We start from the raw sequence: 17,732 nt of genomic DNA, 5'->3' as shown, positions 1-17,732 counted from the left end.
AAAAAAATATTGTGACATCAGATAACCCCAAAGGAACAATACTACTGATGTATTTTTCAAATAACAACTTTGTATTTGGACAAAATTACAATTGATCACATAAAAATAAAAAATAAAAAAAAATATATTTTTACAAAAAAAATTTCCTACCTTTTTTATGCCTTAAGAAAAAAAATTTAAAAAATGGAAAAAAAATTCTGACACAAAGGATCATAATTCATGCATGAAAGGGTTAATTTTTCTTCTACTGGGACTTTTTTTAAAATTAAATTCAAGAAGCCTCATGCAAAAGATTTCTAAGGTCATATTTTATTTTGCATCTGTCAGCTGTTTGGTTAGTTTCTCCTTTTTCAGTTTTTAGTTCCACATTCTGTGTGCACTAAAGACAGAATGTAGGGCAGATGTGAGCCATAAAATTTTAAACAACAATAATATGGCTTACTATAACTACTGAGGGAAAAAAGTTGTGGATGTCTTTAATAAGAGGTGAGATATTCTCCTTTCTAACTTTTTGTCAGTCCACTGATTTTTCACTTAAATGTGAACTTTGTACATTAAGATAATATGGGTAAATAAATTTAATGTTTGTAGATTTGCTTCAAAGACATTAGTTGCAAAGTTTCTGTTTGAATGTCCTGTTTGAACTCTAGCTCTCTTTTAATTTGTTTCATTTTGCATTTAAATATTGTACAATCAGCAAAGGACCACTGGAATTTGTTGTTCCTTTAATAATCACTTAAGTGCTATGTGAATGTGAACCCTACCAGATCATATTGTCAGAATACAGATGGAACATTTTGAGTCATTTTACTTATTATTCATGCAAGTAATTTAAAACTAAATATATTAAAATAGTTGATTTTATATTCTTTAACATTTAAAGTATTTTTTATAAAACAACCATAGTAACTGTTTTACATGTGATTTGTAGGCTATAAACATTCATTATTCAAAGATGGTTGGACTTGTGATTTTTCTTCTCATTGACTCTTCGCTGTATGGTGAGTTTGTAAATGATAAAATGTAGATTTCCACAAAAAATACAGTTATACTGTATCAAATCCTACGCATGATGGGCCAGACTACAGATTACAGGAATGCAAGATTAGTTAATAATTGGTATCTAGTTATTAGTTTCTCATTTGTGGGTGAAATTAGTGACTTTATTTGTAGATGATTTTGACACATATTCATATTTGCTAATGACTAGACTGCATATTAATGTTGCTTTGTATAAGGTATTTTCCAAATATTTATGGCATCAAAGCTTTCATTCTTTACTTTAAAATATTAAACATAACATACATTACAATATAGTTGGTCCTTTTCTTCTTCAAATGATGTCGTTTTTCAGGTGTCCTGTGCAGTACGTTTCAGGTGTCCTTGGTGCAAACTGTACGGGTTTTGAGAGGATCCTGTGTGACTGTCCCCTGCTCCTTTGACATACCGAGCAAATATGAAGGCAACCTAAATGAACAATGTGAAGCAAAATGGGTTGACAAGAATAAAAGCAATCCACAATTGACAGATACAAATGCAGTGACAGGAGACCTAACAAAGAAAAACTGTACCACCACTTTTGGCAACATGCGACCTGATCATAGTAATACTTACTACTTCAGACTGGATTGCAGCAGTTCTCTAAGAGGAACATTTACCATGGCTGGTGTGACTCTCACAGTCACAGGTATGTGTTATTATCAATTTAGCTAGCTAGACGAATATTTATGTGTGCAGGGGTTGTTTTTTATTGTATTGCATGTTGCCAATAATACAATTCGATAAATTATACTACTGAACCCTCTTCTCAGATGATCTTCCCTCACCAACTCTGACTCCATCCACACTGGAGGTGAATGATGGAGACTCGGTGAATCTGACCTGCTCTGCTCCGGTTCCTTGTCTGTCTCATCCTCCAAATCTGACATGGACCCCCACACTGGGTTACAGTCAGGAGACACTGCAAGAAAACCAAGACAAGACATTTGTTAAGACCTCTGTCCTGAACTTCAATGCTTCCTACCTCCACGATGGAGAGAAAATTTCCTGCACATCTGTGTACAGGAAACAAGATGGAAGTGCTGATGCCTCATTTTCCACAACAGCAAATATTTTGTGTAAGATAATTCTTCTGTTTCTAAAATGTCAGAATTATGGATTGATTAATATTGTGGCCTACTTATATTTTTGGTAGAAAACATGGTAAAATATGATCAATTCCTTATTATTGAAGATTTTAACATGCATGCATGCCATTTGGACAAATCATTCAAGTCAAATTGGGTTTAATTTCTCACCGTGGTGTCTGGATCTACATGTTTGTGCTCATATGCTAAACCTTCTCCTAACTTATGATTTATCCTGTTTCAAACATGATGATCTTTGGTGTAGTACTTTCTGATCATATACATGTGTTTTTACACACTAAATATTCCAGCAGCAGTGTGAAAGCGTATCTGCTGTGCAATGTTTGGTCCATCTGTTCACTGCTGCACAATTTTCATTAAGCATTAGGTAATGCACTAGCATGGTTCATGCCATACCTACCAGAGAGAACTTTTTATGTTCTCTCTCCTTGGTTATGTGGGCTAAAGCAGGGCTTAATTCTTGAAACTATTTCATGCACTATGTATTTCCTACTTCTCAGCTCCATTTTTATACAGTGTAAGATTGCTTTTATTAATTATGCATATGACACACAGATTTATTTTGCATAAAACAGAAGTGTGACTATTGCATGATGGATTTAAAGGACTGTCTGAAGTATTTAAAAGCTTGCACTGAACTTTATACATTTCTACAAAAATACGCCTGAGATAATGATTTTATGTCTAGGTGTCACTGACAGGTCTTTTCATGTAGACTTTGGTCGTCTGGTATTGCAAAAGCCACAAACCTTTATTTTTCAGACATATTTGCATGATGTTGAGTTAGAATGCAATGTGCTTGTGTTTGACCCTTTTAAGCACAGATTTGCTCTGAATGTTAAATCTGTCAGTGCGCAACTATTCACTGGCCACAAACTAACTTCTCTAACAAACTTCATTATTACTATATAGCTTCTCAACTTGAGATACCTGGTCTGTATTTACACACATCATATGCATAAAACAATTTTCTTAGTGAAAAAAAAATTACAAACAAACCTGGCAAATTTGAACATCTTTCTCCAGAACTCATATCTGTGGCAAGATGATCAAGAACTTACTTCATCACTTTCATATTTTTCTAATAATTATATAAAGAGCTAAAATCATGGAAAATGTCATGATTTTAGAAGACCCTCGAAAAATATAATTTCACTATTTCTCCTAAACCTCTTTTGTTTTCCAGGCAGAAACTGTGGCCAGTTTGAAATCTCTCTACCACAGACTGTACAAGTTCTGAGAGGATCCTGTGTCACCGTCCCCTGTTCTTTTGGCATGAAGAGAAAATATGAACAATATTTAAATGGAGAATGTAGAGCTCTGTGGGTTTATTCAGATAGCAATGACCCAAGACTAACAGATACAAACCCAGTGACAGGAAACCTAACAGAGAAAAACTGCACCACCACCTTCAGCAACATGCAGCATGGCCATTCCAACACCTATAACCTTAGACTGGATTGTAATGGTCTCAAATACACTTTTAAGTCAGCAAGTGTAAACATTAAAGTCATAGGTAGGTTTAAATGTTTTTTATAAATTTTTAATTTTACAATGTAAGCTGAAAAATAGTGAGCAAGCAACTCAGATTCTTGCTCACTGTATGATATCATTGACCCTTCCTCCCAGATAATTTTCCCTCACCAACTCTGACTCCATCCACATTGGAGATGAATGATGGAGACTCGGTGAGTCTGACCTGCTCTGCTCCCGTTTCCTGTCTGTCTCGTCCTCCAAATCTGACATGGACCCCCACACTGGGGGAGAGTGAGGAGACACTGCAGGAGAATCAGGACAAAACTCTGGTCAAGATCTCTGTTCTGAACTTTAATGCTTCTTACCTTCATGATGGAGAGAAAATAAGTTGCAATGCTGTCTACAAGAAACAAGATGGAAACTCTGATACAACTTTGACCTCAACAACAACTATTTTGTGTAAGTTTGTTGTTTCTTTTAAACATGGTAAAATAATAACTTGATTAATGTTGTGACTTAATCATACTGAAATAAAACAACTTTTTGGAAGATGACTGAAGGAAGTTGGTTACAACTCCTATTTTAAAACTAGGACAACTTTCTGAGTCTTTGTGGAATTAAAGACTTGAGTTTATTGATGCAATGCCAAGAAGTTTGATTATATAATAAGTAGAGTAAATAATTACATGAATTGGATAACTGACAGATATTATTTGATAAAGTTTCTGACTAATCTTAAAACATTTATAATGTGACCTTATGTTTTAGAAGAAGTCTAAAACCACTGTATCAACTTACTTTCTGAACTACAAAAAATACAAAAGATAACCTTGCAAATATAGTACACTGAAAGAATTACTTTTTCTCTAAAAATACTAATGCTATTCCTACAGCTAATTACAACAAATTACAATTTTTGTTAAAATGTTATAAGAATAGGCTGACAAAAGTAAGCAAAAACCCAATTTATTACCTCATTACTTTTTCCTAAACCTCTTTTGTTCTTCAGGCAGAAGCTGTGGCCAGTTTGAAATCTCTCTACCACAGACTGTACAAGTTCTGAGAGGATCATGTGTCACCGTCCCCTGCTCTTTTAGCATGAAGAGAAAATATGAACAATATTTAAATGGAGGATGCAGAGCTCTGTGGGTTTACTCAGATAGCAGTGATCCTAGACTAACAGATACAAACCCAGTGACAGGAAACTTAACGGAGAAAAACTGCACCACCACCTTCAGCAACATGCAGCATGGCCATTCCAACACCTATAACCTTAGACTGGATTGTAATGGTCTCAAATACACTTTTAAAACAGCAAGTGTAAAAATTGAAGTCAAAGGTAAATGTTTTATCAACATTATTTGTATCCACTAATTATAGTTTTCTTACTTCATTTCTATCTTTCCATTTTATTATCATTTTCTCACTACATTTCACAATTTAAATAAGCAACAAACTCAGATTCTTGCTCACTGTATGATATCATTGACCCTTCCTCCCAGATAATTTTCCCTCACCAACTCTGACTCCATCCACATTGGAGATGAATGATGGAGACTCGGTGAGTCTGACCTGCTCTGCTCCCGTTTCCTGTCTGTCTCGTCCTCCAAATCTGACATGGACCCCCACACTGGGGGAGAGTGAGGAGACACTGCAGGAGAATCAGGACAAAACTCTGGTCAAGATCTCTGTTCTGAACTTTAATGCTTCTTACCTTCATGATGGAGAGAAAATAAGTTGCAATGCTGTCTACAAGAAACAAGATGGAAACTCTGATACAACTTTGACCTCAACAACAACTATTTTGTGTAAGTTTGTTGTTTCTTTTAAACATGGTAAAATAATAACTTGATTAATGTTGTGACTTAATCATACTGAAATAAAACAACTTTTTGGAAGATGACTGAAGGAAGTTGGTTACAACTCCTATTTTAAAACTAGGACAACTTTCTGAGTCTTTGTGGAATTAAAGACTTGAGTTTATTGATGCAATGCCAAGAAGTTTGATTATATAATAAGTAGAGTAAATAATTACATGAATTGGATAACTGACAGATATTATTTGATAAAGTTTCTGACTAATCTTAAAACATTTATAATGTGACCTTATGTTTTAGAAGAAGTCTAAAACCACTGTATCAACTTACTTTCTGAACTACAAAAAATACAAAAGATAACCTTGCAAATATAGTACACTGAAAGAATTACTTTTTCTCTAAAAATACTAATGCTATTCCTACAGCTAATTACAACAAATTACAATTTTTGTTAAAATGTTATAAGAATAGGCTGACAAAAGTAAGCAAAAACCCAATTTATTACCTCATTACTTTTTCCTAAACCTCTTTTGTTCTTCAGGCAGAAGCTGTGGCCAGTTTGAAATCTCTCTACCACAGACTGTACAAGTTCTGAGAGGATCATGTGTCACCGTCCCCTGCTCTTTTAGCATGAAGAGAAAATATGAACAATATTTAAATGGAGGATGCAGAGCTCTGTGGGTTTACTCAGATAGCAGTGATCCTAGACTAACAGATACAAACCCAGTGACAGGAAACTTAACGGAGAAAAACTGCACCACCACCTTCAGCAACATGCAGCATGGCCATTCCAACACCTATAACTTTAGACTGGATTGTAATGGTCTCAAATACACTTTTAAGTCAGCAAGTGTAAAAATTGAAGTCAAAGGTAAATGTTTTATCAACATTATTTGTATCAACTAACTTTTCTTACTTCATTTCTATCTTTCCATTTTATTATCATTTTCTCACTACATTTCAAAATTTAAATAAGCAACAAACTCGGATTCTTGCTCAATGCATGATATCATTGACCCTTCCTCCCAGATAATTTTCCCTCACCAACTCTGATTCCATCCACATTGGAGGTGATTGATGGAGACTCAGTGAGTCTGACCTGCTCTGCTCCCGTTTCCTGTCTGTCTCATCCTCCAAATCTGACATGGACCCCACACTGGGGGAGAGTGAGGAGACACTGCAGGAGAATCAGGACAAAACTCTGGTCAAGATCTCTGTTCTGAACTTTAATGCTTCTTACCTTCATGATGGAGAGAAAATCAGTTGCAACGCTGTCTACAAGAAACAAGATGGAAACTCTGATACAACTTTGACCTCAACAACAACTATTTTGTGTAAGTTTAGTTTCTTCCAAAAATGTTAAAATAGTAACTTGATTAACATTGTAGCCTACTCATACTGAAACGATAGTAAATTAGACTGTAAAAACTTACCTGCAATAACTTGTTCTACCATGTGAACTGCTTTGTAGAATGTGACAGAAGCAAGCTGGTAACCTCTCCTAAAACAACAACTTTCTGAGTCTTTGTGGTACTAAAGAATTGAATTTATTTTATAGTGTAATGCAAATAAATTTGCTTATAATATAAATTGAGAAAATAATTACAGGAATTGTAATGACAGGTGTTACTAGATAAAGCTTCTGATAGAACTTAAAGCATTAATAACGTGAACTTGTGTTCAAATACCTGATCAAACAAGAAGTCTAAAACCAGCATTTCAACTTACTTTGTGAACTAAAAGAAATAATGTTACAAATTCAGTGCAAAAAGCACAGAGGATTATTTTTTAAAAATATAATCAAACAAATACTACTGCTAGTCCTACAGCTAATAACATATTACATTTTTGTTAAAATGCTACAAGAATAGGATGACAAAAACCCAATTTATTATCTCACTACTTTTTCCTAAAACTCTTTTGTTTTTCAGGCAGAAGCTGTGGCCAGTTTGAAATCTCTCTACCACAGACTGTACAAGTTCTGAGAGGATCCTGTGTCACCGTCCCCTGCTCTTTTAGCATGAAGAGAAAATATGAACAATATTTAAATGGAGGATGCAGAGCTCTGTGGGTTTACACAGAGAGCAGTGACCCAAGACTAACAGATACAAACCCAGTGACAGGAAACTTAACGGAGAAAAACTGCACCACCACCTTCAGCAACATGCAGCATGGCCATTCCAACACCTATAACTTTAGACTGGATTGTGATGGTCTCAAATACACTTTTAAAACAGCAAGTGTAAAAATTGAAGTCAAAGGTAGGTTTTCTTAAACTTTATTAACATTAACATTTGTTGTGTTTGACAAGTTACTTATTAAACGTACTGGATGATATCATTGTCGCTCTTCTCCCAGATAATTTTCCCACACCAACTCTGACTCCATCCACATTGGTGGTGAAGAACGGAGACTCAGTGAGTCTGACCTGCTCTGCTTTGGTTCCCTGTCTGTCTCATCCTCCAAATCTGACATGGACCCCCCCACTACATAACAGTCAGGAGAAACTGTTGGAGAATCAGGGGAAAACTCCCATGAGGATATCGGTTCTGAACTTCACTGCTTCTCGTCAGAATCATGGACAAATCTCCTGCGCTGCTGCCTACCAGAAACAAGATGAAAGCCGTGCTGTAACCTTTTCCACAAGAGCAAATATTCAATGTGAGTTGTATTATTTTTCTAAACTGTTAAAATTTTAAAGCAATTATGTGTTTTGGGTAATTGTATTGAATTTATCTTCCTTGAGTTCCAAATACAATATTTATATATATTCTTCTCCATTACATTTCATTTACAAAACGAAAGAAGTAGCTTGTAAAAATTTGTTCAATTTATTTGAATATTTAGGGTCATTTAATTTCTATTCAAACTTACCTAAATTATAATGCATGCAATTTTTTATTATTTATTGTGTAAAACATAAAGAAATAGACCAGTGAGAAGTGTTGGCTAGACAAAAAAAAATTCTCTTGTAGGAGTAAATCTGCTTCACATTACTTTTACTAAAAACATAATAATTAAAGTATTATTTTAAAATAATATTCAAATAAAATAAAACATATTTTGTGAAAAGACTGCTAAGGCACTAATCAAGTTTGGAGGAAGGCAAAAATCAACACTTCTCGTTTATGATTATTTGACTTTCTTTTTCTAAACTGTTTTGTTCTTCAGGCCCTGAGTGTGACAAGTTTGAGATCTCTCTGCCGCAGACTGTACAAGTTCTGAGTGGGACCTGTGTCACTATTCCATGCTCCTTTGAGCTGCAAAGAGAATATGAAAAACACTTGCATGGGGAATGCAAAGCTCTGTGGGTTTACTTGGAAAGCACTGACGCAAGACTAACAGATACAAATCCAGTAACTGGGAACCTAACAGAGAAAAACTGCACCACCACCTTCTATAATGTCCAGCCTAATCATTCCAGCTTATATTACTTTAGACTGGATTGCAAAACTCTTAGATACACGTTTAAAGAAGCAAGTGTAAAAATTGATGTCAAAGGTAGGTTTCTAAATTTGAGTTATTGTATTTATTAATCTATGTTTGCATTTTTGCCTACCAAATGATATGATGAAACCTTCCTCCAAGAACATTTTCCCTCACCAACTCTGACTGTGTCCATACTGGAGGGGAAGGAGGGAGACTGGGTGAATTTGACATGCTCTACTCCATCTCCATGCCTAACTCATCCCCCAACTCTGACATGGACCCCCAAAATGGGGGATATTATGGAGACAATGCAGATGAGCCCAAATAAATCTACAGCTAAGACCTCTGTCCTGAGTTTCATTGCTACCAATCTCCATCACAGACAGAACATCTCCTGTACTGCTACTTACAAGATGGGGAATGGAAACTCTGACTCATCACTTACTACAAGTTTGAAAACAGAGATTTTGTGTAAGTTAGTTTCTTTGTTCACATTTTAAGTACTATATCTACATTTGTTTCAGTTATGCTAACTTTAAACTTCATCCCAGAGAAACCACACTACACAATGTCATTGCCCATAAGGAGGCTAGTGGAAATTGTGTTAAATCTGACATCAGACAAAAAAGGGAAGAAAGTGGGAAAGTGGTTTAGAGACAGCGTGAGGGGAAAAAAGAGCTATGAAGAGAAGGGTGTTTAAATGCAGTGAATATAACCAGAAGTGAAAGCTAACTTATATTACATACAGTACATGTGCTATGTAATATCATATTTTTAAGATTTCCTTTTTCACCTTTTACATAGTGCCAAGATCGCATACTTCCTGCTGCAGTGATGCTGAAAAAACAGGCTATGCATTTGTTACTTCAAATATGCTTTAACTGATTTTGAAAACCCTATTTACCATATTTAAAGTTAATAATTTGCTCTGCATCTTAACAGTTCGTCCAAAGATCCTGCCCTCTTCTAGTTGCATCAAAACAACAAGTCAAATCAACTGTTCCTGTGAAATTGTGGGAAACCCTCCTATCTTGCTGTGGCTTTTCAATGGGCAACCAGTCAACCAATCTGGGAAGGTTTATGCTATCAGTCACTCTCTGAATGACACGTATCTGAGGAGCACCATCACTGTGAATCAGCTGCAGGAGAGAAACTTATCGTCATTGCTCTGCTTCAGCTTCAATTCATTGGGATCAGACAGTAAACAGCTTTTCATCAACTCACCTCATATTCCAGCAGAAAATCAAGGTTTGTTCATCTTCAAATGAGGTTTTTAATTTCAATGGGTTTTTGTATCCTCGTAAAATAAAGCTAAATAAACAAATAACCAATCCTTACATGATTACATAAATTGTTTGCTCTCCCGACTAGCAGCCTTTCTTCTGTACAATGGTCCGCCATATTTTTGTTGAACCACAGTGACACCCAGTGGTCACAATATGATACAGATAATAATCCATTACCCATACAAGTTTTTTCTCTTATCTACATTCTATCATTTTTCTAAATACTCCCGAAGTTATACCATAGATGTTAGAAGATCTTAATGAAAATGTCTATTTTACAGTATTTTTTTTTTACATAGATTGCTGTGTTTATAATTCAGCTAGCTACTGACAAGAATACATAAGAACAATCACAAACTAAGTTGTTATTGTTTATTTATGCAACTTTTTTGATGGCTTAAGAAAATGTAAAATATATGACTCATCACAAATGTTTTCACAGATGATTTAAAAGTGCTCATTCACTTTGGAAACCGTATTTACCATAATTTCAGGTGACAATTTGCTCTACTTTTTTACAGTTTCTCCAAGGATCCTGCCCTCTTCTAGTTGCATTCAACGCACAAACCAAATCAACTGTTCCTGTGAAATTGTGGGAAACCCTCCCATCTTGCAGTGGTTTTTCAATGGGCAACCTGTAAACCAATCTGAGAATTTTGTCATCACTGACTCTTTGAATGGCACATATCTGAGGAGCACCATCACTGTGAATCAGTCACAGGACAGAAACTTGTCGTCATTGCTCTGCTTCACCTTCAATTCATTGGGATCAGACAGTAAACAGCTTTTTATTAATTCCCCTCACATTTCAGGAGAAAATCAAGGTTAGTTCATTGTTTTATTTATATATGTTGTTTGTTTTTTATTTATAAATCAATTATTTTACAGAAAATGTATTGAATAATGAAACAAAAAGTCAAGTCCATCGTAAAAGCTTGTTGGACTGTCCTGGTGGTTTAGCAGTTAGATACCAACACTGATTACTTATACTTCACCAATTCCCATTGCCCTCAACTGACTTAATTTTCATTAATCTCTGCAGAAACAGAGCAGCAGGTTAACTGCTGATTGATATGTGTCATCACATTCTAGAACTGAAAACTTTTAATTATGTATATAAATTATTAGCTTTTAAGAGTTTAGCTTAATTGGAAAACATGAGATTCATCAAAAATGTGTCAAATGTTGATTTAGACATATTAATTCATTTTGGAAACCTTTTTTGCTCTACTTTTTTTACAGTTCCTCCGAGGATCCTGCCCTCTTCCGCTTGTATCAAAACAAGAAGTCAAATCAACTGTTCCTGTGAAATTGTAGGAAACCCTCCAATGTTGCAGTGGCTTTTCAATGGGCAACTTGTCAACCAATCTGGGAAGGGTTTTATCATCACTGACTCTTTGAATGGCACATATCTGAGGAGCACCATCACTGTGAATCAGCTGCAGGAGAGAAACATGTCGTCATTGCTCTGCTTCAGCTTCAATTCATTGGGATCAGACAGTAAACAGCTTTTTATGAACTCGCCTCAGATTATAGCAGAAAATCAAGGTTTGTCTCTATTCCTATAATGCATATTGTTTACCATTCACAAATCAAAAACATAACACTTGATTTTAAGTAAGTAAGTAAGTAAACTTTATTTCTATAGCGCTTTTCACAGACCAGGGTCACAAAGTGCTGCACAAAGTGTAAAAAAAATAAAATAAAATAAAATAAAATAAATTAAAAGCAACATACAAAACAATAAAACACAGTATTAAGCTAAAAAGCAAGTTTAAAAAAGTGGGTCTTAAGTTGTTTCCTAAAAGTGTCTATACAATCCAAAGATCGAATGGTACAAGGTAGCTCATTCCAGAGGCGAGGCGCCACAGCTTTAAAAGATCTGTCTCCTCGAGTCTTAAAAAGGGTCCGAGGAACCATCAGCAAGTTCAGATTGGACGACCTGAGGCTCCTAGTCGAAACATAAGGCTGGATGAGGTTCTTAATATAGTCTGGCGCCTGTCCATGAAGAGCTCTAAAAGTCAGTACCAGGATTTTGTAGTGCATCCTGTAAGATACAGGCAGCCAGTGCAAACTTTTGAGGATGGGTGTAATATGTTCCCTCCTGTGAGTGCGAGTGAGCAGGCGTGCAGCAGAGTTTTGTACAACCTGCAGACGCGCAAACTCCCTCTTGTTAAGACATGTGAACAGACTGTTACAATAATCCAATCTCGATGAGACAAAAGCATGAACAATCATCTCAAGCTCACCATAAGTCACCATCTTACGAAGTTTAGAAATGTTCCGAATTTGGAAAAAGCAGTTCCTAACAAGCTGATTTATGTGCTGCTCCATAGACATCGCTCCATCCATGAAAACACCCAGGTTGCGCAGGTTGCTTTTAACTGTGCAGCTCAAGTTTCCGAGGTGCTGCTTAATTCCAGGCACAGCACTGTCAGGAGCAACAATCAAGGTCTCGGTCTTGTCGGAGTTCAATGATAGGCTGTTTTCAGTGAGCCATTTTGTCACTTCGGCCAAACAACTAGTGAGAGTGCAAAGTTTATGTGGCTCACTTGGCTTGAAAGAGCAGTACAGTTGCAGATCATCGGCGTACAGATGATAGGACACATCACTGAACTTCTGGATGACCCTGCTCAGAGGAAGTAGGTACAGCAGGAACAGAACAGGTCCCAAGACCGATCCCTGCGGCACACCCCACAAAAGCTCTGCAGAATCAGACACTGCATTTCCCACTGACACACTAAAAGTTCTGCCAGCCAGGTAAGAGGTGAACCATTTCAAAACGCAACCCGACATTCCAACCAAATGTTGGAGCCTGTTTATCAGGATGCCATGGTCCACTGTATCAAACGCCGATGACAGATCCAACAAAACCAGCACAGAACATTTACCGGTGTCAGCTGCCATCATAATATCACTAAACACCTTCAACAGGGCTGTTTCAGTGGAGTGAAACTCACGATACCCAGATTGAAAAGTGTCATAAATGTCATTTACCTGCAAAAATGATCTAAGTTGGGTGCAGACTACCTTTTCCAGGACTTTGGCCAAGAAAGGGGTCTTGGATATTGGCCGGAAATTCTTGAGTTCGGAAGAGTCCAGTCCTGTTTTCTTTAACTGTGGCTCCACAATGGCATGCTTGAAAAGACAAGGAAACACACCACTAAGCAAAGACATGTTAAACATTTTAGCAATATAGGGCCCAATGGAGTCAAAAACCCTCACAAACAGTTTAAAAGGAAGAACATCTAAAGTACCAGAGGACGGTTTCATTTTTTTCATGATGGTTGAAATGTCTTCCACAGTGACAGGCTCAAATGAGGCCCAGCTCTGAGTGGGAGGTTCCAATGCTGGGAACCATGGCAAGGAGGCAAGCTGTCCTTTATTACAAATCCCACAATTCTGTGGGAATTGTGGGATTTTATGGCAAAAAGACATTTCAAAAATAAAATACGGTGGATTACAGTAATCATGGACATGGTTACTAGACATGTCCAGTAGCCATGTCCAGTAATCCGAGGGATCCAGTAATCCATGGAGTCAATACAAGTAGTATTGAAAGACTACTCGTATTTCAATAGTTTTTGTCTCTGAATTTATCTCTACACTGCTTGGCACCAACTTAGCAGCAAGTTCTTGTGCTGATCGATCTTGTTATGACATTTTACTAGTAAAACCTTTTGAATCTCTTTCCTTTTTGGACACAATAAATCATAAGATGTCCTAACTTTTAGAGAATGTCCGCTCTTATGAATCACATTACATTACATTACATTAACAAGAATCACTACATTCTCAGTTTCAGCAATTTAGGTTTATCGAAACAAACTAAATCTCTGATGCACAGTTTCAAATATTCAAGTATCATTTTTGCTCCAGGCTTAAGTAAGTCTTTAAAAGAATGTGATCCCTAATTTATTTTGACAGCTGATTTAAACATGTCTCCAACCATTTTAACCGTATTTTCTATATTTTTAGGTGACAATTTGCTCCTCTTTTTCTTTTACAGTTCCTCCGAGGATCCTGCCTTCTTCTAGTTGCATCAAAACAACAAGTCAAATCAACTGTTCCTGTGAAATTGTGGGAAACCCTCCTATCTTGCTGTGGCTTTTCAATGGGCAACCAGTCAACCAATCTGGGAAGGTTTATGCTATCAGTCACTCTCTGAATGACACGTATCTGAGGAGCACCATCACTGTGAATCAGCTGCAGGAGAGAAACTTATCGTCATTGCTCTGCTTCAGCTTCAATTCTTTGGGTTCAGACAGTAAACAGCTTTTCATCAACTCACCTAGGATTTTAGGAGAAAATCAAGGTTTGTTGTTCATTTTATTTACACGTATTTTTATCAACATTTTACAGTTGAGTATTTCACACATGGTTTATTGCAAAACGTTTGTTATTTTACATTTGAACACTGGTCAGTGTTTCTGCTTTACTTTGTTATTTACCCATATTAAAACATAGTACTCAGAAAAAAGTGACTAAATTCCCACTTTCTTCATAAAAAAGGCATAACACACAATAATGTCTCTGGTGAATAGAAAAAAGTGCTGCAATTTAGAGAATGACTGGACAACAAATCTATCTTCCTTATTAAGTTTGTATTAAGGAGAGCATATCCCTAATTCCTGACATCTTGAAAGCCTTGTCATATTTTCAGGTGACAATTTGCTCTTCTTCTTTTACAGTTCCTCCAAGGATCCTGCCTTCTTCTAATTGCACCAATGCAACAAATGAAATCAAATGTTCATGTGAAATTGTGGGAAACCCTCCAATGTTACAGTGGCTTTTCAATGGGCAACCTGTCAACCACTCTGAGGTTTTTGTCATCACTGACTCTTTGAATGGCACATATCTGAGGAGCACCATCACTGTGAATCAGTCACAGGACAGAAACTTGTCGTCATTGCTCTGCTTCACCTTCAATTCATTGGGATCAGACAGTAAACAGCTTTTTATCAAATCCCCTAACATTTTGGCAGAAAATCAAGGTTGGTTTGTCTGTTGATATAAATAAATGTGTATTTTTTTGTTGCTATTATCTGTTATTATTATTATCTATAAATTGATTTAATACATGATCTGTTGTGAATATGCAACTCAACTAAGTCCACCTTAAAACCAAGTGATTAGAAATTCAAGTAGGTTGTAAGGAGTAAATCCAAACTCTGAATACTTGTCCTTAAATAATTGCTGTTTTCTTCAGCTGAATTACCATCCAGTGACACCTCATCAGTACTGTTTAATGATCCTGTGGCCGAAGTTGATTTGAAATGAGAGTATGAAGATTAGAAAATTTTTATGAAGATAATTAATGGATCTCTTTTATGCACTTTGTTGATCCCTGAGTTTCTCTAATCACTCAATGCTAATCCCACCACCAATTTTAAGCCACAAGAGGCCCTTGGTCAGTCAGAAATGTTTTAGAATCAATGATCACTTTTTAAAAACTCTGAAAATATCCCTTTGTGAGTGATTTATATTAACACTTTAATGATTTAATGATTTGTTGATTATCATGACACCAACAAAGGACTTTGTAATGGTGCTAATCTATATTTTCCCATCTTGCATTTCAGGTAAAGGGCAGATTTCTGTGTTCATCAGCACAACCGTCATCTTACTAGTTTTAGTGTGTGTCTTGCTGTTTGTTATCAGGTAGGTGAGCAGTTCAAATCAAATCAAATCAAAATAGTCTTTTTTTCATTTGTAATACTCTCTGACAGCTGCATGCCATTCCTGTACAATATCTCGTTCACAAACACTTCTTGTTCTCCTCCTCCACACCCACCAAACAAATAATTTTTTAGCTTTTATATTTTCAGCATTACAGATTACAGATTGTTTTGTCTGCAAAGACATGATTGCCTCCTCTGCGATCTTCGTTCATCAAATAATGAACAGCTGAATGCATATTAGATATCATTTTACAGGTTTCAGAAGACTCACCATTACCCTCTATATAATATATTTGGAGGCAAACAGACGAAGGTAAATTGTCTTTAGACTTTGTCTTTTATTTCTTCTTTTTTTCTCCCATCATATTTTTAGCTCAAATATTTGTGTTCAATTTTAGGTACAAAACACAAGTGAAGATGACATCAGTATAAAAGAAATCACATCGATTATGAAAAGGGGAAGCCTAAATAATGACGTTGATGATTCGTTGTAGCTTTTATACAGAAGAAAAAGAAGTCTGGCATTAGAATTATCCGACAACATTTATAGATAAAGGAACTTTCTACTTATGTGGTCACAGAGCAGCTGCTTTTCCTTCTAAAGGTAAATTGCCATTGGGATTCATAATCACATTATGTTTCACCACTCATTATTATTGTTGGGGCTCAAGATCAAAATTAATCCCAATGATTTAGTGGTACCAAACAGCTTAAAGCTGGTATTGTTATTTATAAAACAGTCCTGATTTTTTTTTTTAAGTGAGATTCAAATTATCCATATTTATTTCTCTAAACACAAGTAAATATTCTTGCAGACTTCTGCTGCTTAAATGTAAATTCACTGATTATGGTTTTATGTTTGCAGGAGTTGGGAATGCATCTTTTTTATATAACAAACTTGCTCTGAATCTTAGCTGTTGTAGCTTGTTTTCATTTACATTTTTGTTTTTCCAAAAAGAAAGAATATTGCTGAATATTACATCATGCTAGAATTTTTTTCCAGGTTTAGATTTTGGTGTCACTACAACAATTAATTACATCATAAATGCATTTGCTTGAATCATATAGTTGACCATTTCAGGGTCAGTTTCACCATTTTGTCACCAGTGAAAAATGCTGCTGAGCTTTTCTTCAGATTGTAAAATAATGATTGGTTTCCCCTCTACTTCTGGCTAAGCCACATAATTGTATAATTTCTTTTCAGAATTAATGTCACAATCCTTAAATGCTAGATTTGGTTTTCTTTTGTATTTATATCTTTGATTATCTCCTTGTTCTTTAGTCCTTATCAATTCATGCCTTTGTATTCAGTTTCTTTACTTTTTCTTAAATTTTGTTTCTGATTCTCATGGTAAGATTTGGTTATTAAACAAAATTACCTTCTTTTGAAGGTAGCACCTGCAACACAGTTATTTTTTAATCTTCTGATTCTATCTTGTCTGTACAAGGGTGAGTTAAAGCAATTTGTGTATCAAATTCCAAAATTAATGCTGTACATAACAAAAGTCCCAATAAAATTGTTTAACTCTTACAGAAGTTTAAGTGTAGTAATTATTACTCTGGTGAGAAGTAGGAGTTTGTCCTGTAACGGGCAGGTTGCCAGTTTGAACTCCTGCTCTGTTATTATGTCCTTGGGAAAAACACTCCCCCTGCTTTGCCTGCTGGTGGAGGTCAAAGAGCCCACTGATTGTCAGTCTGCCTCAGGGCAAGCGTGGTTGCAAATGTTGTTTGAATTGTTGCTTAGTGCCTGTTTTGGCCTCTAACACTATTTCATTCATAGTAGGATTTTTAAAACTTCTCAACAAAAAAAAAGAAAAGAAATGAAAGCATCAGCTGTGCCAGCAAGTCTTTTTTAAGAGTATTGATGTGGTTTTTGCAGCCACATTTTGTCCACTT

At 35.8% G+C, this 17,732-nt stretch overlaps 1 protein-coding gene across 2 annotated transcripts; it reads left to right on the top strand.

Moving 5' to 3' along the window:
- The first annotated feature begins 238 nt into the window (after positions 1 to 238).
- On the top strand, positions 239 to 17,372 carry LOC116717252 (uncharacterized). 2 transcript variants are annotated; one of them, XM_032558483.1, is made up of 18 exons: positions 239 to 486; positions 932 to 1,001; positions 1,355 to 1,687; positions 1,812 to 2,117; positions 3,334 to 3,663; positions 3,777 to 4,082; positions 4,633 to 4,962; positions 7,799 to 8,101; positions 8,612 to 8,941; positions 9,029 to 9,340; positions 9,812 to 10,117; positions 10,677 to 10,979; positions 11,398 to 11,703; positions 14,165 to 14,470; positions 14,847 to 15,149; positions 15,738 to 15,816; positions 16,092 to 16,149; positions 16,235 to 17,372. In XM_032558483.1, exons 2-18 carry the CDS (start codon positions 956 to 958, stop codon positions 16,328 to 16,330), a joined length of 4,353 nt encoding a protein of 1,450 aa, XP_032414374.1. In that variant the 5' UTR covers positions 239 to 486; positions 932 to 955; the 3' UTR covers positions 16,331 to 17,372. The 2 variants fall into 2 exon arrangements, with proteins under 2 accessions (XP_032414374.1, XP_032414375.1); XM_032558484.1 differs by lacking the exons at positions 3,334 to 3,663; positions 3,777 to 4,082.
- Positions 17,373 to 17,732: the final 360 nt, after the last annotated feature.

Source organism: Xiphophorus hellerii, chromosome 3 (genome assembly GCF_003331165.1).
Source record: "Xiphophorus hellerii strain 12219 chromosome 3, Xiphophorus_hellerii-4.1, whole genome shotgun sequence".
Taxonomy (NCBI): domain Eukaryota; kingdom Metazoa; phylum Chordata; class Actinopteri; order Cyprinodontiformes; family Poeciliidae; genus Xiphophorus; species Xiphophorus hellerii.
The sequence above is the reverse complement of the archived record's forward strand: the minus strand, read 5'-3'. Positions and strand labels throughout refer to the sequence as shown.